Source organism: Nilaparvata lugens, chromosome 1 (assembly GCF_014356525.2).
Source record: "Nilaparvata lugens isolate BPH chromosome 1, ASM1435652v1, whole genome shotgun sequence".
NCBI classification, from domain to species: domain Eukaryota; kingdom Metazoa; phylum Arthropoda; class Insecta; order Hemiptera; family Delphacidae; genus Nilaparvata; species Nilaparvata lugens.
In genome coordinates, this window is record NC_052504.1 from 39,345,341 (window position 1) to 39,371,340 (window position 26,000).

The 26,000-nt window shown below is 32.9% G+C and overlaps 2 protein-coding genes across 4 annotated transcripts in view; both read left to right on the top strand.

Annotated features, from left to right (window-relative positions):
• Positions 1 to 26,000, top strand: part of LOC111050161 (vesicle-trafficking protein SEC22a) — a 66,533-nt gene that overhangs the window by 24,375 nt on the left and 16,158 nt on the right. The window contains exon 5 of one of the 3 annotated variants that reach the window (XM_039433408.1): positions 14,526 to 14,552. The exons of 1 other annotated variant lie outside the window; for it this stretch is intronic. In XM_039433408.1, the coding sequence (XP_039289342.1) occupies positions 14,526 to 14,552 (27 nt within the window). The remainder of the gene's footprint in view (positions 1 to 14,525; positions 14,553 to 26,000) is intronic. One more of the 3 variants, XM_039433414.1, reaches the window with a different exon arrangement.
• On the top strand, positions 8,843 to 10,731 carry LOC120352517. Its single transcript, XM_039433400.1, has 2 exons — positions 8,843 to 10,258; positions 10,349 to 10,731. Coding segments are annotated over exons 1-2 (1,149 nt in total). The 5' UTR covers positions 8,843 to 9,111; the 3' UTR covers positions 10,351 to 10,731.

A 26,000-nucleotide genomic window follows, 5' to 3' on the forward strand; every position in this document is an offset into this window, starting at 1 on the left:
AACAGTAAGGAATGTGCAGATCAGTTAAACTTAGGATGCTTAAATATAATATAAATACTTATCCTAATATTAGGATGAGGTAAAATTGGAATTGAAATCTATTCTTCCAAAAAATACATTACAATAAACAATATATTACAATATCTAACTGAACATAGTGAAAAATATTGTTAAACAACCTCTGAGTTAATACAGTGTGGGGTCGTTCATGTTCCATATGCATTTTTTAATCTCTTGATCAGTATGGATACAATGTTAAACAAATATTTCTATTAAACAAAAATAAAACAGCAGAGCTCTGCATGAATAGAAACATAAATATAAACTACTAGCAGGGCACCCGTGCTTCGCTACGGGAAATTAAAAGATAAGATTATTTTTGCAAAATATTTACAATCCAAATTCAATTAAAATAGTTATGATCGTTTTTTAGATTCATCATACAAACAAAAATAGCTTGCCGAATAGAACTCGAATGATAAAAAATATAGTCTCTTCACTGTCATAGAATTTTGTTTCCGGGAAGGTGTTCTCCCTACATGAAAGTTTTGATATAATATCGGGGTACCGAGCTTCGCTCTGGAGTACAGAAGCAAAGAAAATTCATTACGAAAGAGGAAATTATAACATATTAATAGTCTATACAGAAAGGTTCTATCTAATCACAGTAGATTGAGATTAATTGCCAGTGGAATGCAAAAATCTCTCTCACAAAGGCCCGGTTGCACAAAAGCCGGTTCAATTTTAATCCTGATTAGTTTCACGTGAACCAAATCAGAGAAGACCATTTAAAGAAAAAAGGCTTCTGTGATTGGGTTTCCTGGAATTAATCAGGATTCAAATTTAACCAGCTCTTGTGCAACCGGCGCTGAATGATTGCAATAGTTCAACAGCAGAGTCTTTTCCCTGGTTCTTTCCCTCGTCTTCGCTATGATAAATTAATAATAATTTGTTGAAAATTTTTTGTCTCAGTCACACACATGCATTCACTCACTCTCACATCCATCATAGACATACGACGAAATTGTCACCTGCTTTTCCAAGTATGAATTTTTTTTTCAATTTTATGACCACATAGGATCACTGTAGTCTCTGGTTAGTCCTCTTTCTTCGTTTATTCGCTTCAATTCTCTTCCTTTCTTCCCAGTACCTTTTCATACAGATGTTTCTTTTCTCAATTCATCTGAACAAACCTGTTGCCTTCTCCTAATTGTTTTTTTATAGATAAGATCCTCTTTCTGTCAGTGATGGTTTCCCTATAGATTTTTGTGCGATTTTTGACATCGTCAATAGTTAAATTTAGTTCCGATATGTCATTTTTTTATTTCCACAAGCCAAGTAATTATGGCTCTGTTTTGTTTTCGCACTCATGAATTTTTCAATAAGTCTTCTTAACAATCGATCCGCTGGGGTTTTAAGAATATGTTCAAAGAAAGAAATTCTCTTTTTGCGCATTCCGTTAGTTATTGGTTCGATTTCTCTATAAATATGTTCTCTTGGAAGGAGTCTGAACTGGTTGTCAACTACATGGTTTTTCTTATGCGGGTTCTAAGAATCCGTCTTTCAACTCTTCTTATAGTTTCTTTAATTCCATTTCCATCAATATTGAAAAGTGTTTCACTGCAATACATTGCTTGTGATCTTAGAACTGCCTAGTAGTTTCAGTTTTATATGAATGGAAAGATTTTTTCTCTTATAAGTGTCCCTAGTTACATGCCGTCCCTTGGAAAGCTTTGAAATTCTGGCCTTACATGTGGCCTTCTCACTAAGATTATATGTGATCGTCTCCCCTGGATATCTAAAACTGTCCACAATATCATTAAACTTCCGTTAATATGAATTTTATTTATACACAAAGGATCAGTTATCATGGATTTCGTTTTTTCGTAAGAAATCTTCAGTCCGACTTTTCCTGCTATTTCTTCCAAAAATGTTAGGCTATTTGTTGCCGTACTTCTGCTACTCCATTTGCAAGGAAAACCAAATCATCTGCAAAACCCTATCAGTTGTTTGCCTCGTTTCCTGTAATATTGCATTATTAATTTTAGCGTTAATATTTGGTCAGCGCAACTTCGCCACGGTCGGAAACCCCCCTGGTTTTCTCCTAATTCTAGATCTAGCTGATCTTTAATTCTGTTGTAAATTATTCGCTACAGTATCTTGTATGTGCGATCTAGAAACGAAATTCCCCTGTAGTTATCAGGATTGCTTTTGTCGCCTTTTTTGTGCAGTGGGTGAATAATCGCAGTTGTCCAGTGTTCTTCCAATCTTTTAGTTTCCCAAATTTTGATTAAATGGTGATGCAATTCGTTTATTGTCTGAGCTGAGGCATTCTTCCAAATCTCTGCAGCCAATGTGTCTTCACCTTGATGAATAATCATTATCCTTTTAATGTCTTTCAGCGAGTTTTCCCCAGTGCAATCGAATTTCTATATTATAAACCTGCTATGTTCCAAATTTCTTGAGAATTGTTAGAGCTGTTTTCTAAATCCGGTGACATACAGATGTATAAACATATAAACAGAAATTGCTCGTTCAATAGTATAGGATATTCCGTGTTAGTATTACTATCATACGGTTACTTTCTGTACCTATTCTTTCATATGTTTCATGAATCCTGCAATGTTTTGAAATAAGTTTGCCAAATTTGGTAATTTAACAGCTATTTATAATCTTTCTCACTTGCTCACACTATCTTTCACTCGTTTTCAACAGACTATGGAAAACTCCTTTCTGATAGCTGCTACTTAAGGGACCTAGCTATAGGTCCCTTAAATATGTCCTTGCTATAAGGAAGCTATATTCTAAATTTTGTTGCAATCCATTCAGTAGTTTTTCAGAAATCGTGATCAGTGAGTGAATGTGTGAGTCAGTCAGTCAGATAAGAATTTCATAAGTATAGAATATTGATAATGTCTTCAATATGAATAGTGAATATGATCAGATCTAGTACTAGGAACTATTTAGTTAAAATTTGAAAAATAATGAGAGAGAATGCTAAATAAAACTGAAAATATATTAAGTTATAAAATATAAGTAATAAATTAAGCTGAATTAAACTCTTGAGGCTTGAATAATGCAATCGGATAGTAAAATATAGGAAATAATTATTTTATTGAATACAAAAAACTTTAGGTAGTTATGAACTTCATAATTATTATAATTTTTTACAAGTGCGAATTGAAAATTCACAAAGAGCCATTGAGTCTCATTGATCTCAGGTTCAAGAGGCCAAATTCACGCCTAGAGGAATTTTGAGTTATACATTTGAGTTGTGATAATCGAAAATAGTAAAATTTTTCAAAATTAAGATATTTTGGAGATTTAAATCGTTCTTGGAAAATCAAAACCCAGTATTTATCAAAGATAAGTAGTTGTATTCAGGCTCACTTTTTTAAATGTCATTGCCTAAGCGGGTAATGCAGTCAACTGCAAGAGGGAAAAAATTCAAGGTTTCAGGGCATCCCGTGGAAATCGTAGATTTAAAATTTTCCTATTGACGTTGCTCAATACTGCATAATCGTTCTAAGAATAAGAAAACAAAGATATTGTCAAATTTCACTAAAAATTTATTAAAAACTTTAAAACAGAACCATGTTTTCACGTAGTTAACCAACGCATCATCAGCTGTACTGAGGAATGAGGATACATAAACATTCTTAACCTAATCTTAGTAGTCTAGAGCTCCTAAATAATTAGGCGGCAATATTTATAACTAAAGTAATGAAAGTAATGAATTTTATACATAATATTGAAATACATAAACCTTTTTAATTATTTTCTAAGTAAAATTAAATTTTCTTTCAATAAAAGGGAAGATTTTTTTTGGAAATGACCACTCTATGACCACGCTGGTCTGTTACTCTGTCTCTGACTTGGAGACTGTCTATCATGTCTTTGGCTTTCGGCTTGACAAACTATAGGCTATTTGAGAAAAAAATTACTTGAAAGGTTATATTTCGAACCTTTCAAAAATTACAGCAAAATAAAGTTTAACACAAATTTCAATGATAATAATGAGTTGAATTCCAATGTCCTAATTCAATACAACAGTCCTATAATGGTTATATTATATTATGTACCAGAAAACCTTGAGAAATAAGATGGAAAATATACAGAATGGCCATATAGGCTACAATAGCTCATTACTTACAAAAAGAGAGATTTCACAACATCACCATCAATTCTACTACGTTCTAAGAATCTTTCAGTTACTTTGGAATTATTTCCCTAAAAGGTTTTCATTATACTGAACTACAGACTCTATGTAACCGTTGTTAAATAGTTAGTAGACTGAACTATGATGATAACTTATTGAAAACTGTGTTGTTTCTTGGAATCCAAACATCGTCAAGAGTGTAAACTGTCAAGAATAACTTGGCCTCTCACTTGTAATTTCTTTATGTGGTAGTACAACAATGCACAACGGTTAAGATCACCAGCTGTCTCTCTACGTTATCGGCGTCTGTAGAAATATTTTCGTACATTGTTCAAACTCGAGTAGAGTTAATTGATAGTTTCTCTCAGGTATGGACATTTTTTTGTAGGATATTTGATGAATGAACAAAGTATGAATGTGACCGCTAACAAAAATAATGTCAACCTATTGTCATATTATATTTTCGAGAATTCTTTGAAACACATTAGCATTGTATATTTTGGAGCATGTAATGTATTTCCCCAGAATGTGTTGGATTGAAAACAGTGCCATTCAGTACCGTTACAGCTTGTTCCACCTCATCAATTCTATTGAATGACATGAACATATGACTCTCTGTCATGTTTTTCTATCCCATAACGCCTTTTTGTTGTCTTCCGGCCAGATAAACAGTCTTCTGAGAATAGAAAGCAGAAGTGTGAAACTAGACGTGTGCTGAACATCATTGTCTAACTGCCTAATAATGAAATTCCTTGAAACCTGTGAATTGGTCATTTCTTGGGAAAGTAAAGACCAAGTCCCAAAATATGAGTCGAATATAATAGCACCATCAAATTGCTTTATCATCTATTCATGTATGGTTTAGTTATCAGTTCCTCTTCTATACCAGTATCAGCTTATAATAATTATTGTAAAAGCTCTATTCCACCATCTGGTTCATAGAAGGAATATTCTCTTATGTCCTTTTCAATAATAGAGAATTGTGCCAAATTTCAATTGCATTCCTCCTTTATTACGATCTTTATCCTTAGTCATCTCCATCCTTAGTCAATAATATTAACAGAGTACCAGATCATGAAAGAATAATGGCATCCTGGTGGACATTTTCGAGAATGATCTCGCAAGCGGCTTTGCAATGTGCCCAATAATTTGCATTAAGTTGTTGCAGTAACATTATCTTATACGGATGGAATTTCAGGTCGCAATGAAGAATTCGTCGTACACTTCGATCAGAAATGGCTAGCGCAACAGCAAGTTTCGCTGCTGAACTTCGTGGAGACCGTGTAACAGCTACTCAGGCGTTTTCCAGGCGTTCTCACGGTTCGTTTTCGTCCTGTTGGTTTCGTTTTTAAAGCGGACAACGTGTTCCTGGAATTCTTTCCCATAACAAGATCGTATTCCTACTGGTAAAAGGCGCGTGCCGATTTAAATTATTGAAATGTCTGCGACATGACATAAACGCTCTTGTGTTAAAATAACTGAGTCATTATTTTTAAAATAAGCTTCAATCACAATTAGTCCAGTCAACGAAAGATTATAGAGGGAAAAGTTTGGAACACAATTTTCAACTCAACAGCTCTTTCAAGAATAGTTAGAGGATTAACATATCAAAAGTCGTCACCCCTACCCCCTGTACTAAAGGGGTTGGGGTGGTTTGAAAGTAGCATTTTTTTATTTTTCGCATATATCACGGAAACTATGCATCTTATGAACATTTGTATTCTCTGAAAAATTGAAGCTTACAAAATTACCAACAAGTTTTGTCCTTTACATTTTTTCCATATCTCTCATAGTTTCTGAGATATCCGCCCTTGAAGGTAAGACATTTTTTGAAAAACACTTCTGCCTTCAATTTTTTAATCTGTTCGGCCTTATAATGTTTGAACAATTGATGAAAAAAATCCATTTTCGAAAAACCAGTTTTATTCCACTTTTTTGCTCTTTCAAGTCGTATAACTTTTCAAAAATTGATGTAACAAGAATGTGATGAATACGAGCTTGTAGAGCATTAAATTATCTTCCATGTCATGTATAATTCGACTATTTCTCGCATTCCCATACGACTGTTGTAGCTGTGTTTAGTTCCGCAGACGTTCCAATAGGTACTCAATATGAATGTTCATACCCAAGCACACTGCCAATTTATGATGACAGAATAGTGTGATATTCGAAAAAATTAACTCATTGCAAATCTTGAGATTTGACACTCAAAAATAAAACTGCTGCAACAGTCGTATGGGATTGCGTGAAATAGTCGAATTATACATGAAATGAAAGATAATTTAATGATCTACAATTTCGTATTGAGCACATTCTTGTTCTATCAATTGTTGAAAAGTTATAAGACTTGAAAGAGCAAAAAAATGGAAGAAAAACTGTTTTTTTAACGAACAACACAATTATTCCTAGAATAAGAGTAGTGAAAAACAATAATATTGGCCGAAAGAGGATATATGATAGAAATATAAGAAATATGTATGTTTTTATTGTGAAGAGAAATTTACAAAACTCAACCAACATCTGAAACAAAGGCAGAAGATTCTCAATCAAAAAAATTGAATCCTGTTTCCAGAGGAGTCATTCTCTTGGCAAATCAAGACAATCAAATTAGTGAGGATTTGAAGTCAGTTCTTCAAACGATGAAAAATGATAAATGATAATGTTTCTTTGTTAGTAAGAAATGATGAATTGATTAGGAAGTATGGAGTATTGTTGCTTAACAAATATCAAGATTCACAGCATTTGAATAATGACATATCCCAGAAGATGAGAGAGTTAGGAAGATTGATGATTGAACTACAGGGTGCAGGGTTCTCTAAATTGAGAGACGCTATCAACCCAAAACACTTTGAAACGATGGTTTTTTTTCAATACTATTGCTATCTAGTCTGGAGACTAATGAGCTAATTTTTTCTACCCTAACATACTACTTGAAAATGTTAACAGCGAATATCTCATTAGATATTCTCACTGATATTGATTGTTTAATTAATATGTACACTTATGACTGTACTATAGAAGCTAGATTCACTCAATCACTGCTCTGCTCTTTCACTGGACACTAATTGAACAAGCACTACACTAGCTCATACGGTTTCCTCCTTTTGAGCCTCCGCACTAACCCTCCATTGTCTAGCAGCTGGATCGCCTCAACGTTGTCGTGTTGGTGCAGTCGCCCCTCGTGCCTCTCCGCATGCCTCTGGATCTCGGTGGACACCAGGTCGACGTGCAGGTCTCTATGAAGATCGCTGTTCCTGACATACCAAGGAGCATCCACAATGTTCCTCAGCACCTTGTTCTGGAACCGTTGTATTACATTGATGTTGCTGATTTTGGTACACCCCCAAAGTTGTATACCATATGTCCATACTGGCTTTAGTATCTGTTTGTACAGAAGTACTTTGTTTTGGATTTGTAAGTTGGAGTTTTTACCGATCAGCCAATACATCTTCTTATATTTGATTCCAAGTTCCTCTCTCTTCTTCTTGACATGGGCCTTCCAGCGAAGCTTTGCGTCCAAGGTCATACCTAGATACTTGGCATCATTGGCATATGGTACAACTTGGTTGTTAATTGTTATTGGTATGGGCAGGTCCTTCTTATTGGTGAAGTTGATGTGAATCGACTTTGCTTCATTTAGTTTCATCCTCCACTTTCTAGTCCAATCTTGAATTTTGTTGATGGATCTCTGTAGTTTTTCTGTTGCAATATGAATATTACTGTCTACTGATAATATGGTTGTATCGTCTGCAAATGTTGCTGTAGTATTCTCATCAAGGCTGGGAATATCGCTGGTAAAGAGTAGGTAGAGAAATGGTCCTAGAACGAAGAGCTAGAAGGAGATGGCAGCAATCACGTTCCCCTCAAGACAAAAGAGTTTTAAACAATCTAACTCAAGAACTAAGGAGAGAGATTCAATGTATCAAGAATGAATCAATCAATAATTACTTGATAAACTTAACAGCAGAACGCAGTACAGACTACTCACTCTGGAAGGCAGCTAAAAAATAAAAAAATCCATTCATCAATCTCCTCCTCTCAGGAAGCAGAACAGACAATGGGCAAGGAGTAGTGATGAAAAGGCACAGACCTTTGCAGATCATCTTGTGAACGTTTTTAAACCAAACAACACAACTGAAGAAGACACTTTAGAAGCAGAGGAGAACATCTTACAGCCAAATCAAGAAATAATGTGTGTCACAGTAGAAGAGGTGAAAAGAGAAATAAGAAATCTGAATAACAAAAAGACCCCTGGATTCGAAATGATAACTGGCTTAGTCCTCAAGCACCTACCAAGAAAAGCAATAGTAAAATTAACACACATTTTGAATGCCTCTTCAGACTCAAATTTGTACCAGGAATATGGAAAGTAGCAGAAGTTATAATGCTACTCAAGCCAGGTAAAGAGCCACATGAAGTATCATCATATAGGCCAATATCATTGCTACCTGTGCTTGCCAAGTTGTTTGAAAGGATTTTACTGAGTAGGCTAACACCAATAATTGAGAGACAGCACATAATTCCAAATCACCAATTTGGCTTCAGAGTGAAACACTCAACAATAGACCAAGTGCATAGGATTGTGAATGTAATAGAGAAGAGCCTTGAAGAGAAAAAAGTTTGTTCAGCAGCTTTCCTTGATATAGGGCAAGCTTTTGATAAAGTGTGGCATGAAGGTCTTCTTTTCAAACTGAAAAAAGTGCTACCAAAGCAATTTACAGATATATTAAAATCCTATCTGACTGACAGATACTTTAGAGTCAGGCATGAAAATTCATATTCTGATTTGAAGGAAATAAAAGCAGGAGGTCCTGAAACGATGGTGAGTGCTGTGAAGCAACTTTGCCAATTAGAGCATACCGAGAAAAGGAAACCGACACTAGCTCTGAAATTAGGTTATTCACTACAGAAATGTGTAGGAATAATAAAGTCAGAAGCAATAATGGAGGGCCATGAAGCAAAAAGAAACATGGCTGATAATTTTCAGACTCTATGACCTCCATTGGAGTATTTCAATAAGTAGAAAAGCAGTGGAGTTCATGAACTCATGCAAGTGGAATAAGCCATCACTTATACCACTTGCTGATGATGTGTTGAAACTGAATACTTACCTAAAAGAAGAAGGGAAAAACGCCTTTGAGAGGCTCACTAGATCAGATGCAACGGAGTCTGATTACAGAAATCTGGGTGGGATAACGTTGACTCATTTGATTGTTTTTAATAGAAAGAGAGTGGGAGAAGTGGAGAGAATCACAAAAAAGACTTATCTCGAGAAACTCCACAATGAAGATAATCAAAAAGAAATTGAATCATCTCTCTCAGAGTGTGAGAAGTTGCTCGTCAAGACCATGAGCCTTGTATACATAAGAGGAAAGAAGGGACGAAAAGTTCCACTTCTAATGACACCGACAATGCTCAAATACATTTACACTCTACTTCTTAGAAGAGATTGTTTTGGAGTACCAAGTAACAATAATTATGTGTTTGGTAATCCAATATGTGACTCTTTTTTAAGAGGTGCTGATACATTGAGAGCTATGGCCACTAAATGTGGGGCTTCAAAACCAGAGAATCTGACCTCGACAAGGTTGAGAAAACATATCGCCACTTTTTCTCGAATCTTGAATCTATCTGAAAAGGATATGGAACAAATTACTCAACATATGGGGCATAGCGAGAGTGTTCATAGACAGTTTTATCGGCTTCCTGACTCCACATTGGAGCTTGCCAAAATGACTAAGTTGCTCCTCACATTTGAAAAGGGGAATTTGACACCAGGACAAAAACTGGATGATATGGTTCCTGATATTGACTCAGCCAATGAATCAAGTGATGAAGAAACACTTGATACGTCAACAAATGACTTGGATGAGACAGACGATCCAGAGGTACAGGGTTTTGAGATACCAGAGACTTCAGTTGAAAATGAGATTCAGAAGCCACATATAACACGAAAAAGTAGAAAGGTAACTGGAAAATCAGCAAAGAAGAACTCTTCAGACATTGATGATGATTATGAGGATCAGGAAGAAGATGAAGAGGACGAAGATGATTACAAAAAAGTAGCTAAAAGAAAACCATCAAATAGAAATACCTGTTATGCGAATGCTTGAAAAAATGAAAAATTGTAAGTCTGATGAAAAACAAAGAAAAAGACGATATTTTGTACGAATAGGCTGGAACAGTGAAGAGAATGAAGTTATAGAGAAATATTTTTCGAAGAGCATCATCAACGGTGTAGTGCCCAATAAAAAAGAATGTGATAATTGTATAGCAAAAAATGAATAGGTTCTGAAAGGTAGAAAATGGGTTGCCATAAAATCAAAAGTGAAGAACATCATAGCTTTTAATATGATAAGCATAGATCTTAGGATGATTTATACTCTTTTTACACTATAAAAGTAAATTTATTCGACTTCGTTAGCTGTATTGACCTTATTTTTAGATATGTGTTAGTACGCCTGTACATAGTTATTTTATTATTCTCAAAGTCTGTATCTCGTAATTGAATTTTTCTATATCATATGCATAGAACTTAGGATGATTTATACTTTTTCTAGACTATAAAAATAAATTCATTTGACTTTGTTAGCTGTATTGACCTTCTTTTTTAATATGTGTTAGTATGTCTGTACACAGTATAGTTATTTTATTATTCTCAAAGTCTGTATGCATGGAACTTAGGATGATTTATACTTTTTCTAGACTATAAAAATATATAAATAGATTCATTTCAACTGTATTGATTGTTTATTCACCTGGAATCAAATTTTTGCCATTTCCTAAAGTCAGTACTTCATAATTCAATTTTTCAATCTCAAATGCATAGAACTTTTAATATGATAAGCATGGACCTTAGGATATTCTATACTTTTTTACACTATAAAAATATATTCATTAGACATTGTTAGCTGTGTTGACCTTCTTTTTTAATATGTGTTAGTACGTCTGTACATAGTTATTTTATTATTCTCAAAGTCTGTATCTCGTAATTGAATTTTTCTATATCATATGCATAGAACTTGAAATGATTTATACTTTTTCTAGACTATAAAAATATAAAAATAGATTCATTTCAACTGTATTGATTGTCTATTCACCTGGAATCAAATTTTTGCCATTTCCTAAAGTCAGTACTTCGTAATTCAATTTTTCAATCTCAAATGCATAGAACTTTTAATATAAGCATGGAACTTAGGATATTCTATACTTTTTTACACTATAAAAATATATTCATTTGACTTTGTTAGCTGTGTTGACCTTCTTTTTTAATATGTGTTAGTACGTCTGTACATAGAATAGTTATTTAATTATTCTCAAAGTCTGTATCTCGTAATTGAATTTTTCAATATCATATGCATAGAACTTAGGATTATTTATACTTTTTCTAGACTATGAAAATATAAAAATAGATTCATTTCAACTGTGTTGATTTTCTATTCACCTGGAATCAAATTTTTGCCATTTGCTTGCATTGGAACAGTTCATTTCATTCATTTGAAGGTTTCATGCTACTTAATATTTAGGATAGTAGAAAGTATGAAATTCATATTATTTACAATTTATAGTAATATCCATAAATATGGGATTTTTGAAGTTTGTATTGTATCCATGTTGGATTATTAGACTCGAAATCGTCATAACCCCTGATCAAATGGAGAAACAGTTGAATTAACTGCTTCATCAATCTTAGCTCCATCAATCTAGGTTTAAATATGAAATCTAGTTCCTATTCCATTGAACAAGTGGATGTAAGGGTAGCAAGACTTCTTTTTAATAGTGGATCTAATTATAAATCACAAGATAATTTGTGGTTTTTTGTACATTCTGATGTTATAGATCAGTTGGCAATACAGAGATTCAAAATAGTAAGCAATAGTAGCATTGACGGGAGCTATAGAAACACTGAATAAAGAACTGATGATATGAACTCATAAAATTAATTATACGAACCTATGAGCTTGATTACTGTGTAGTGGATGTTTATATTGACTAATGTGGAGCTATCACAACCAACCAGGTATTTATGAAAAGAAAGGTTGTAATATTAATTCAAGTCCTAGTCAGCATGAAAAGGTGTACCTGTTTATATCCATTTATTGTTGAGAATTGAAGTAATAGCTCAATAAATTATAAAGAATTGTCTGCTATAATGAGTGAATCAGCATACCAGGAAATATAGTAAAACCCTCCTAGACTGCAAATAGAGAGATAGTCTTTAACTCCGAATTAAACAAACACATTGTCCCAGTTGCACAAAAACCTGTTGAATTTTAATCATGATCAAAAGAACCAATCAGGGCAGACTTCTTTTAAAAGAAGGCTTCTCTGATTGGTTCTTATAATCATGGTTGAATTTTGACAGGCTTCTGTGCAACCGACCCTATGAGTTGTATCAAATGAAGATACAGTGATTGTGACTTCTTGTATTGACTGATTTTGTTTATATAAAAATTCTTCTCATTTTATGAAGGGAATATTTAATTGAATGACAGTATGAGTAAAGGAAGCTGTTTGTCAGTTCATTAGCAACTGTTATAGATCTTTCATGAAACATTTTTCAGTTTAGTTTTTAGAAGATTGAGCTGAGTATGTGAGTAGAGGTCTGAAAGTCTAATATTTTCGGAGCTGAAGGAACTGGAATTCTCTAAGCCTCCTACTGTAGGCTATTCAACAACAAAACTGAAAGTGAAAGCTTGAGTGGAAGCAACTGGGAGAATGGACAACTAGATGTTAACAATGCAACAACTAGATGTTTCCCTTTTGTCATGGCTACATAATAGTACTGTACTGTATATAGTGAGCCCATATAGACGAAATTGGAGGAAGCCCGTTTCGACACTTAAATTCTTATGAAAAAAAATTTTAATTTGATTTTTTTTTGTTATGGGAGTATTTATACATAATTATCGAGTATGCCATTAAAATTTCAGCTTGATTGGAGCACTGGTTCATCGTGAGCCCGTTTAGTGCAGAAAGTGTGTGCCTCCCCGTTTGACCCCTCTTACAAGCACTGGTGTGTGTGTGTGTATGAGTGTATGTGCGTCTGTGTACACGATATCTCATCTCCCAATTAACGGAATGACTTGAAATTTGGAACTTAAGGTCCTTACACTATAAGGATCCGACACGAACAATTTCGATCAAATGCGATTCAAGATGGTGGCGAAAATGTTGTCAAAAACAGGGTTTTTCGCGATTTTCTCGAAAACGGCTCCAACGATTATGATCAAATTTATACCTGAAATAGTCATTGATAAGCTCTATCAACTGCTACAAGTCTCATATCTGTAAAAATTCCAGGAGCTCCGCCCCATCTATGCAAAGTATGATTTTAGATTCTCAATTATCAGGCTTCAGATACAATTTAAACAAAAAATTCTAAGTGGAACATGAAAATCTCTACAATTAATGTTCAGTAACATTTTCACCTAAAATTTAAAATAAGCTCGAAATTCGAGAAAATGTTATTATTTCAATTGCAAACTGTTGGCAACTGTTGATTCTATTGAATCATTCACTATGAAGAGATAGCAGACTTCGTGTGTCTCCAGTGTTATTGTCTTGTCACCAGCTGTCTTGGATATTTCAATAGTAGACTTGAGATGCGCGTGAACACTATCGTCAGGTGATAATTTTTCATAACGGCAAGGAAAGTTGTGTGAGTGCGCCACACCAGATTTTTACCTATTGGAGACATAAATAAGCTCTTTTTGACGACTCTGCAACGAAATCATGTGTTTAATTGGGCGTTTTTAGTTTTATGGGAGCTATAGTTTACTTTGACTTCTGTGCAACGGAAAGTGAAGTTATGGCTTCATAAATAAGTTAAATGCCTGATTTTAACTTTATGTGACGACTCTGCAACAGGGCATCAATCGATTCCATTCTGTTGCTTTATTGATTTGCATTGAATTATTTATTATTAAATTATTTCAAATGCATATTTAAGCTCTATAAATGGTAGAACAGAAAATTGATTAAAACAGAAGAGAATAATTCAAAAATGACTCATAATATTTCTTATATAACAATCATACTCACTTTTAAAATGAATCAGTATTCCATTACAGAAAATCTCCAGTGCCCTTATTTTATTGATATTCATTCGAACTGTTGCAAATCAGTTAATCATTGAAATGGAAATAATATATAGTCTATCTGAATCTTCCTGTTAGGTGTAAACATTGTGATCCAGTTTGAGACTGCGTTGACATAGTGTTTTAATTGCATTAAGCTCCATATGAAATACCTATATTGCTACATATTTCATAATTCGATAACTCTCATTCACAGATCACAATATCAATAATCACCTCTCACGTATTATCAAGTATATTCTCTAGTTTTTTGCAATGCATTGCAGCAGATCTATACTGATCGGGGTGTACTGGTAAGTCTCACGTGATCATTCATCGATGAAATTTATTTCAACTTTTCCTTGCATGCTCTGTTTCTTCATCTGTATCTTACTGAATGTTCATTGTATCAACATGAATCCTGTACCTGCGTTGTCTTTTGTAATCTATCAATTTATATTCACCAATAAACTCCAAAACGAATCTTATATAGCTTTAAATGAGCATAGATAGACAGACCTATAGACAGTCCAGGCAATTAATGCTCAAAAAAAGTATAGAAGAAGAAGTTCGGAAGACTATTTTTGACCCTGCAGTTCTTTTTAGGGTAGTGAGGAGGTAAACATATTAAGGCTGTGCAAATACTAAAAATAAAATTTCCACTCGTGATATTTTTCCAAGTTCGATTTGTATATCATCAAGCTATCAAAATGAAAAAGTTTTCTCAGGAAAACATTTTTTTCCGATCATTACTTTTTGAGATATGAGCGCCCGAAGTTTGAATTTTTGGGACAGAACATTTCAAATTCGGTAAGATATAAATCCATGAGATTCTTCATGGTATTGTTGATCTAGTGAAACAAAAATTTTCTGAAAATATCAATTTTTGAAAAAGTTATTCAATTTACCAAAAATAACTCAACTAAAAGTTATGCGTTTGCCCCCAATCCATTGTTGCAAGAGTGAAGATTTCACACTCAACAATAAAACTGCTGGTCGTGGGGGAATGCATAAAATAGAGAAAATATTAATCAAATTGAAGACAATTTAATGATCTATAACTCATAATCAGGATTGGATTTCATCAATAATTTCAATTTTCAATTTCAATTTGAAATTTATTTGCCAAAAAAATTCATACATTACAAAAATTTGAAATGGACAAGTCTAACAAAAACACAATATCTTAAACTAAGAAATAACATAGAATAGAACTTGACTAATCATGAAAACCTAAGATAACAGTAGATTTTTTAGGCGCCACCAGCAAAAGAAAAAAACATCTTGCCCGCTGGTGGGAGTATTAAATAAATAAAAAAATAAAAAGAAAAACAAAAACTTGAAAAAGTAGATCAACTAAAAAGAATAAACGAGTAAATACATAGATAGCTTAAAAACGAATGAAAAACAAAATTAAATGAGAAAAAAATTTTTAAATGAGAAAAAAAGACAAATCAAATTGGCACTACCACCATTCCGCTCCCAGTGAAAAAAAGAACCTCTCCGTAATCCAAGTATCAATCATTCCATCTTGGACTTTTAATTCAAAATCAAAAGGTAAAATATTTATAAATCTAGTGCTCATATACATGATCTGTCTTCTTAGAAAGCTCAACTTTGAATCGTGGATAATATATTTCAAAGATGTGTCAGGTCTTAAGTTATAAAACAGTTTATCAGTTCTGATAAATGTATCTTTGTTTTTCACAATATGTTTAAGAAGTCTTTTGTAATAAAGTTGCCCTATTGTCATTACATTAAATTCAACAAAGAGGGATTCACTTGAATATAACCTAGGTTTTTTTTTAAATTGTCTTAATTATGTACTTTTGAATCAAAAATAAATTAAGAAGGTGAGTGTCATAGGCTCCACCCCATACAACTAAACCATATTGAATTAAAGACTGTACAAAAGCATAGTATATCATCCTAAGACTTTCCAAGTTGAAAATGTTGTTAATTTTGTAAAATTTATAGTTTGCATATTTTAGTTTATTGCAAAGGAAAGTTATGTGTGAACTCCACCTCAAATATTCGTCTATTATTACACCCAGATATTTAATTTCATTAACTTTTTCAATAGATGGGCAGTCACAGCTGAGAGTGTCTGTGCAGTTCAATTGCAGCTTCATTCTAAATTCTGCATTTGGTTGACCACCTGCATTTGCAGCAAAATTTATGAATTTGGTTTTTGAAATATTAAGACTAAGAGTATTTGAGTCCAACCATATTTTGACTATATTCATGTCATCCTCAGCAACTTTAAAAACATTGGTCCAACTCTCATGCGAAAAAATTATGACTGTATCATCAGCAAAAGAAACTATTTTACCATTATTAAGACTGAGTTTATGGAGATCATTTACATACAAAAGAAAAAGAAGAGGGGATAAAACTGTTCCTTGAGGCAATCCAAAAGGGGGTAACCGCACAGCACTCTCACATGAATTAAAATTGTTTAATGAAAGAGTTTTAGACCTATCACACAAATAGCTTTTTAACAAATCAAGAGCAATGCCTCTTATTCCTAGATTTTCTAGTTTTTTAATAATCTTAGATTCGCATCCTGTAAAACTAACAAAAAAAAAAACAAGAGAATTATCATTCATACTCATTGAAAGACAGGCAAAAAATAGAGAAAATAATAATAATCTTAGATTCGCATTTTGTAAAACTAACAAAAAAAACAAGAAAATTATCATTCATACTCATTGATGTCGATAAAAAATCAAAGAACAAGTCTATCATCTGATTTATCTATGTAGATCAATATAGAAGTAAAATGCTAAGTTCCATTCGAGCCACACTTTTTGAAAAAAAATATTCAATGAAAAATATACACAATATAAACAATTGAAAACAACAATTTCTAATCTCATGAGAATCCGAACGTCTCCTAAGATCACTCTTTCGACCCCGAATTCGCACCTCCAGACTCAGCAGCAGCTGCTGGATCAGCTGTCACCTGATTCTGTCCCGCAGTAGATCCTTTACTCATGTCCTGGATTTGTTCCTTCGAAGAAACAAGTATCGCCGGAGAGTTTTGATTTTTCGAATAAAAATAATTAAAAGGTATGAGGCCAAAAAGAGCAAAACATTGGAGGCAAACGTGTTTTTCTTTTCAATAATGTCAAACGTTGGGGGGCTCGGATATCACGAAAACCGTGAGAGAAATGGGAAAAGTTGTCTGATGGATGTTGTAGGAAATTTAGTATGCTTTAACTTTGCACAGAATATTCATGGGAGAAAGACGTATAGTTTTCGATATATATATATAAAGCAAAGTCTTCCAAACTGTTTCCTCTATAACCCTTCATTGACTGGACTAGAATAGAATAGAATGACTGCCTTTATTTTTCCTAGAGAGCGAAGTTAGGGCTCAGTCGGCCCTCTCTTACACTCAACTCTCTTACATATAACAATATAAAAAAAGTAGTACAAATAACTACTACTTTGAGAATAATTCATCATCGTGTCTGTGAATAATTATATTATTTGTGTTTATATTATGAATGCTTATATTTTTGTGGTGTATGATATTTTATATTAATAATTTGACAATAACTCTACCATGTAGATCCATATAATTTATTTAACTAGACTTTCAGAGTATTTTGTGTGATTATACTTTCGAGTATTTCGCGACTTTTCACTCACTTGTGGTCATAAAAATAATAATAATATACGCGTGTTTTTTGTTGTTTAGTTATCAGGTAATGTGATTTTAATGTGTTAAGTGTTCATGAAAATCTTAGTTTTGAATGGCCTGGCTTGATAGTATTCATGAATTCTGTTCATCATTCAGCATGTACTCGTATTTGACAAATCCATTCACCCCTTAGAAAATAAACTAGGGACTGCTAAATAATTCATCTATCCATTACCCACTTGACAGAAGAATTCATCATAGATGCTCTTAATAATGTTTATTTGCATCATCTATCAATTTTCACTTGTAGATAATTGACCGAGCAAAGTGAGCTCTAAGATTCAAGTTGTCGATTTTGCATTGCTCTTTGTATGTATTTATGTATGTATGTATGCATATATATTCATTTGTTCCGCACTTACGGTGAAACGCTGCAATAGATTTTCATTAAATTTGACAGGTATGTTCCTTTTTTAATTGCGCATCGCCGTATATATGAGGTTTTTTGAAATTCTGTATTTCAAGGATAATATAAAAAGAAAAGGAATTTCCTCCATAGTCCAATATTACTGTAAAAATCAGACTATTTGCTATGAGCACATAGGTGGAGGGAATTTCAACGTCGGAAGCGCCCGTGGCGAAATTTTTCCAATTTAATTCTTCAATTAGGTAGATAGATAGATAGATTAAATAGCATCCACTGCCCACCTAAAACAGGGGGATCTGGAACTTGTCAAAAAATCTAAATGGTCGAACAAAAAAGACACAGCCCACAGTAACAAATACACAAGACACAGGGAAAGAAAGCATAATACCATTCATGTGGAGTAATGTTGAATGTACTCTTCCTTTGAGTAAAAAGCACTTTTAGATAAATCCTTATTTAATTGAGATCTAAAATTGCGTTCATTAATACTCTTCATGAAATCAGATAAAATATTGAATGATTGGATGCCAGAGCTTCTGATGCTTCTCTTATAGAAAGTGGAGCGATGAATCTCATCTCTCAACAAGTGTTTATTCCTGGTATTATGAAAATGAACATCATCACCACGAGTAAAATAACATTGATTTATCTTAACAAAACAAAGGGCCTCCAGAATGTAGTAGACACTAGGTAAAGGAAGAATTTTAGACTTTTGAAATGGGGTCTACAGCTATTCCTTTGTGACTCCCCACCATTACCCTAATAGCCCATTTTTGAATCCTGAAAACCTCAACAGAGTCACATGAACTACCCCAGAAAACTATTCCATAAGGCAGTAATGAGTGAAAAAGACCAAAATATATCTCTCTAAGGGATTCCAAATTGAGAAATTGTTTTAATGACCTTTATGCAAAGATGACTGAACTCAACTTTTTTTTCAAATGCTGAAGATGAGGCTTCAAGGAAAGCTTGTTGTCAATATTTATACCAAGAACTTTCATTTCACTTACATGTTCTATAGTGTGATCCTGCAATTCAACATTGAAGCTGTCTGTAGATCTCAAAGGGAGATTTTTTGTCTTTTCTATATTAAGAATCAACATGATTGCTGCAAGCCACTTTTCAAGTTTCTTCACTGATGCAATGCATTTCAGCTCTAGAGAAGATTGTGAATTGGTTTTTAATAGAAGACTCACATCATATGCATACATGACACTATGAGTAGGATTTAGATAAGAAGGAAGGTCATTTATATAAATATAAGAGAAATAGGATGGGTCCCAGGACAGAGCCCAGAGGAACACCAAACCTAACCTTCAACCATCCTGTGCTAAAAATGTGTTGTTCAGAGTTAATTTCAACTTGCTGAAACCTGTCTTCAAAACACGATTTGAACCAGTTGAGCACAGTATTTAGTATTTCACAGGATGGTGAGACAGATCATTTGAAAATGTTCATCATGAAAATATCTCGGCTGAAAACAAGAGCAGGTTTTCAGGTCTTCTGCTTCAGTGTGATTGAAGTATTGTAATAGTAAATCACTTGATGGGAGTGCAAACTATATCCTACATAATTATAGGTGTGATTTTAACAAAGCGTTCCCATTGGTCCGGTCAAGAGTCAATGGTCATGTCAGGAGCAATCCTGGATCAATCCCCTAATATTGAAGTCACTCTGTGACAGGAAGAAACATCTTGAACTGTTCCTCATGATGAGGAAAGTCCTCCAAGGCATTGCAAGTAAAGGAAGCCATTCACTTTTGGACAATTTTGTCCGACTACTTTGGCACTTGACACTAGAGAAACACTAGCACCGACGTTAGCGCATGCACCTTGTATTGAATAGTAGTTCCATCAATAACCACCTAGCCTTACATTGTTATGCCGCATATAGGCAACAAACATATTTATTGCAGAAAGGTACCTAAGTCCATGAAATACAGGGACAAAAATAATTTTTATACTTAAACTATCTCATAAAATAGGATATTATGGGTACTAACAGACTTGTACAGATGTAGTTGGCATAAAAAAAATCATCAGGTCGAAAAAATTCGGATTGTCCTATCCAGACAGTTTTTTGCAGTTCCTGAAAAATCACTAAAAGTGACTCAGGTCCCTTTCTGAAATAAGCTGTTCATATACAGGGTGATTCATAATTATGGTAAAATAATTTAATACGTGATAGTAGAGGTAAAAATAAGAAAAAAAGTTCCTATAAACATATATCCATAAACGCTTCATTAGCGAGCTATACAGGGTGAAAGATTTCGCCCGGAATTCAGTTCCTCTGGTGAAAAACTTATGCTGGGTTCATATGGAAAAATATCTGGATAATTGAATAAAACTAGTCTGGAAGCTGTAGTGGGATAGTTTTTGAGAAAAAAGTTGAAATATGCAAAAAATCTAAGTGAAAAAACACAGACTTCTACGTTTGATGCCCAATAACTTTCTTTAATGACCAGTAAACAAATATTTTTTTGCGATAAAAATTGTAGAGAATTCAATTCTGAAAAAAATGATGTAAGCTGTGTAAACTAAATTTAAATAAAAGTTGGATAAAATGTATTCTTATGTATGTAATATTACATTTTTTCTCGATTAAAATTGAATCTTCATTCGAGATCTATAAAACTTGATAATAAATATCAGAGTATCAATATGCAGACAACTTTTAACTGAGAATTTATCGTAAATAATTGTGTTGCACATCCATGGTATCACCGAAACTGAGTTAACAGAATTAACAGATAAATAGATCATTATAAATATAGAGGATATATAAATTTAAAATAACAGTTTTGAAATAAAGTTTTATTGAGAACAAATGTAAAATGTAAATTCTAAACTTGTAATTTATAATTTTTTGGAATTTAATATCAGTGACGTGTTCATAAAGTCGTCACTGGTTTGAGGTGTGGCTTTGCTCTGTACTTTGTGGTTCTTCTCTAAAAAATGATGGCTGGCTATGTGTTCTAATTTTGTGCTCTCTGAATATTTTTCTGTTTAATTGTAATTTATAATGTTTTAAATTGAGTTTGGAACAGTTTTATGGTGTTCTAATTTTGTATAATTTGTTTGTGTGTCTACAAGCCTATAGCCATTGTTTTTCAACTATATAAATGGATAAGTATTTTTAGCTTGTAATGATGCTAGATGTTTAAGTGTGTAAGGTATTGTTTTGTGGATTTGTGTTGTATATTGCCAAAATTCTTATGAAGATTATAAGTTGATTTGCTCTGAAAACTGGATTTCTCATTCATAAGAAATAGATCCATTCATAATTTATCAAGAATCTACCATTTTGGAGCCGATAACTTTCCTTAGGTTAATAGGTGAGAAATGCTATCCAACCTATTTAGGAGAAATTGGTAGCACAGCAAATGGTACGCCCTGGTGTGGGACTCAAACTACAAAATATATCCCTGGTTATAAAAAATCATTGTTAGGATAGATATCTTGATGGGTTATGAATGGTATGCTGCTGAATGGGAGGTCAGTTCTGGAGTGGTCAAGTTTTAATGAATAGATATCAGTGCATATTACAAAATGGCAAACATTAAAAATGATCTGAATCTTATAGCGTTCTTAACACAAAAGTTCAATGAGCAAAATGCTAGGTTTGATGATGAAGCAAGAATGTACTAGTATAAGACTAGAGCAGGTTAGTATAAACCTTCTATTAAAAGATACACATGAAACATTGATAGATAATCATGAAGATGAAAGCAAATTGAAGCAGATGATAGTAGTGTTAAGATACAAGATCAATTATTCAAGTTTCAGATAATGTGGCCTAGTTACTGTTATTGAAAAAGTAAATCCTAGTGAGATAGTAGAATTGAGTAATGTAGTAGGTAGGGAGTTGTCTTTATTGAAAGTCAACAGTAAAGAAAGTAGTATTGCCAAATTGAAAGTTGGAGGAAAACAGTAAATAAAGTGAATGTTTACATGAGACAGGTTCTGTAGAGTTTAGGAACAATGTAAACAAAATGAATCTTGCTTTGAATCAAGTTGATGAATTCAACTTTCAACTGAAAATTGAAAAGGTGTATGCAAAGCATTATCTAGTGAACATGACTGACTTTTGTAAGCAAAATGGCTTTGTTGAAACAATGAACCCATGAATAAAATTATGTTCTTGAAGAAAAAAGCACAAAGTCACCATTGATGTGTTAGTATTCAAAGGTTGTTTCAAGTTGCTTACTTACAAGATGATGACTGTGAATCACATGATGAAAGGGTATTCCCCGGCACTATGTTATGATTAGGAATCCTGTGTTATGCCAGGATTCAGAATAGCATAATCGCTACGCAGTGTATGGTAAGAGTCCATTATTGTGTCTTTTTTCTTTCCTGTAGCCTATTTTTCTTGGCCCTTAATTGTTTCAAATTTCGATTCTTTCCTGTCTTTGTGTAATGTTCAGTAAATTTCTTCTATGATGCATATCTTAACCAATTTTGTCCATGTCATTTAAATTTGTATTTTTTCTGAAATAATTTTGGAAGTTAAAATAGTAGCTTATTTTCTATCTTTTAAATTGTTGATAAAACTTAACTTTTCTAAAATCTATCTATTGTAGTGTAAATAATTGTTTGCTTGCGGTATATTTTTTCATCATGTATTACATATTTTAATTATGTCTATTTTTTGTCAGGTATCATATTAGGTAACTAGGTTTTTCAGAGCAAATATGTCCCATTTTCTCATCTTTCATTGCATATCGTGCCATAAGCCATATGTAATTAGGTTATAGTTTTCTTCTGGGCTTTTAACCCATTTTGCAATTTTTTTATTTGTAGTATATTTTTATTAAATATACTTCCTTATGAAAGTTTAGTACTGACATGTAGGATAGGCTCTAATTAATCTTTCTCTTCCTTGTATTATTTAGGAAATCTATTTACTCAATTTCCTTTTTCTCTTATTTGTATTTTTTAGGGAACTTATTTACCCATTATCCATCTTGATGTCTTTGTATTGTAATCTTGAAATGGTTTGTACTTATTATACAGTCTTCAAATTCTGAAATTATTTAAAAAATAAATGGTTCAATTTAGAACATGCTGAAATTTAATCTTATGTATAAATTCTTTTGTTATAATAATAAAACTTCAAAATTTGAAAGTATTAATGAATTGTGTCGCCATATATATGAGATGTTCAATATAAATTAAGTTAACTTGAATAATGTTTTTATTAAATAAAAACGACTTGTCATATTATTAATTAAAATGAGTTAAAGGTTAAAATTTCTCTAAAGTTTTTGTAATTGATGTCTTTTTCCAAATAAAAAAAAAACTGTTTGTTCTATAAATTTTGATATGATTGATTATCGTTTGAAATGGATGCTGGAGTGTATGTAGAATTTTTAGTGGGGTTTGTTGATTAGAATTTTGCTGGTATGTGATTGTTTTTCGAGATGGAAACCCATTATTGCCTAAAGAAGGAATAACAGAGGTTATGACTTAGAGAGGCAGTAATGAGATAATATTTTTTGTGTTGATTACTTATGTTGATTGCCATAGATGCAGATTACTAATGTTGATTGCCATAGATACAGATGATTACTTATGAATATTGATTGCCTTTGAAGCAAAATATTATTGATGTTTTGAATGATTTCTTGTTTAATGATTGATAGTAAAGTTTTGTCATGAAATGTAGTTTGTGTTTAGAACATTGAAAAGTGAAATAAACTATAGTATCCAATAAACGATGATTAATAATATCAAATATTTTGCTTTTTATACAATATTTGAACAAAAAATTAAAATGAAAATTTATAAATGTGTCCACATAAATAATTTTGAAACCCTGAATGATAAATCATAAATGTGAAATATTATACTAAATGATAATGAAATGCAGATATATTGTATTATGAAATGATTGTGAATAGAAGACCAATTGTCTGAAATTATTGAAATATGTATTGAAATTATTTTGTTGTGATGATCTGATGTTTTTTACAATTTTGATAATGATACAGGGTGTTATGAAATTTATGTAACATGTATTTGTTTATGTTCTAAATTTTGAAGAATGGATTAAATTTGTTATTTGAACAGTGAATAAATGGAAATGAAATTTTTTTATTAAAATTTTGTAATTATTGATGTCTCCAAATTTCACAATATATGTATTGCTGACTGTATAATAAGATGTTAACAAATTTCATTTTTATATTGATTATATACTTAGAAATAATTTTCATGTGTATTAGTTTGTATTGCTAGCCTAATCAAAATTTTCTTTTTAGTTTATAAGCATTTTAAAATAACAAGTACAGCATGGACATTAACATCAAAATAATTATCACATGAATCTCGAAATCAACAACAAGTGAATGCCAAGAAGAGTGTTAAGAACATTTGGGTGATTTTCGAACTAGTGTGACTTATTAATTGAATATCTACGCCAATATCTATGCTGATGCCTATACCAATGCCAACGCCAATATCTACACCAATAACTACGCCGATATCTACACTGATGTCTACACCAATGTCTGCACCAATGTTGAAGCCAATGCCTATGACTATGCCGATGCCAATGCCTGCGCCAATGTTGATGCCAATGCCTATGACAACGCCAATGCCGACACCAATGCATATGCCAATGACAATGCCAACGCCAATGACAACGCCAATGCCGATACCAATGCATATGCCAATGACAATGCCAACACCTATTGCTGACCATGTAACTCAAACTTCAACACTACCACATTACCTGGAGGTAATTGCCATCCATGTTCACGTTCACAACTTTGAATTCAGAATAACAGTCACAGTATCATGAAAGAAATTGATTCAAAAAATCCTCTCCTAAATTATTCCTGTATGCAGAACTCTAAACCTTGAAAGCTGAAAATATCAAAAAACCAAACCTTACCTAAATTAATCCTCACCTAAGTTAATCCTGTATGCAGTGTCTACAAGCCTGTAGCCATTGTTTTTCAACTATATAAATGGATAAGTATTTTCAGCTTGTAATGATGCTAGATGTTTAAGTGTGTAAGGTATTGTTTTGTGGATTTTGTGTTGTATATTGCCAAAATTCTTATGAAGATTATAAGTTGATTTGCTCTGAAAACTGGATTTCTCATTCATAAGAAATAGATCCATTCATAATTTATCAAGAATCTACCATTTTGGAGCCGATAACTTTCCTTAGGTTAATAGGTGAGAAATGCTATCCAACCTATTTAGGAGAAATTGGTAGCACGGCATGTAGTACATTACACCACAAAATTTGCTGTTTTATGAGGAGAGAACTAATAACTCATAAGTTTTAGCTGATTGCAAATAAAATATCCGGTTTTTTATGAAAAGTTTTTTTATATGAAAGTAGCATATCTAAATGACATTAAACTTATACCAAAAGACTAATAGATTATGATGCCATTAAGCCTGGGAGGAAGTTCGAACAGAAGTAGATGATCTCCTATGATTCCTGCCCAAATGTTCACTGAAAACTGATGTTGTGGAAGATTAGGATTGATGGCATGAGGATTTCCAGCTGCCCAAATATGTTAGTTGTGGACATTAACGATAGCTGTTCTTTTAAAGTGTGCCTCGTCGGTAAATGAAACGGTTGTTAAAAAGTTTGGGTAAACAAGTTTGACTAAAAACAATCGGCAAATACCAGCATGGGGAATACAGTCTCGTGGCAATAGAGTAT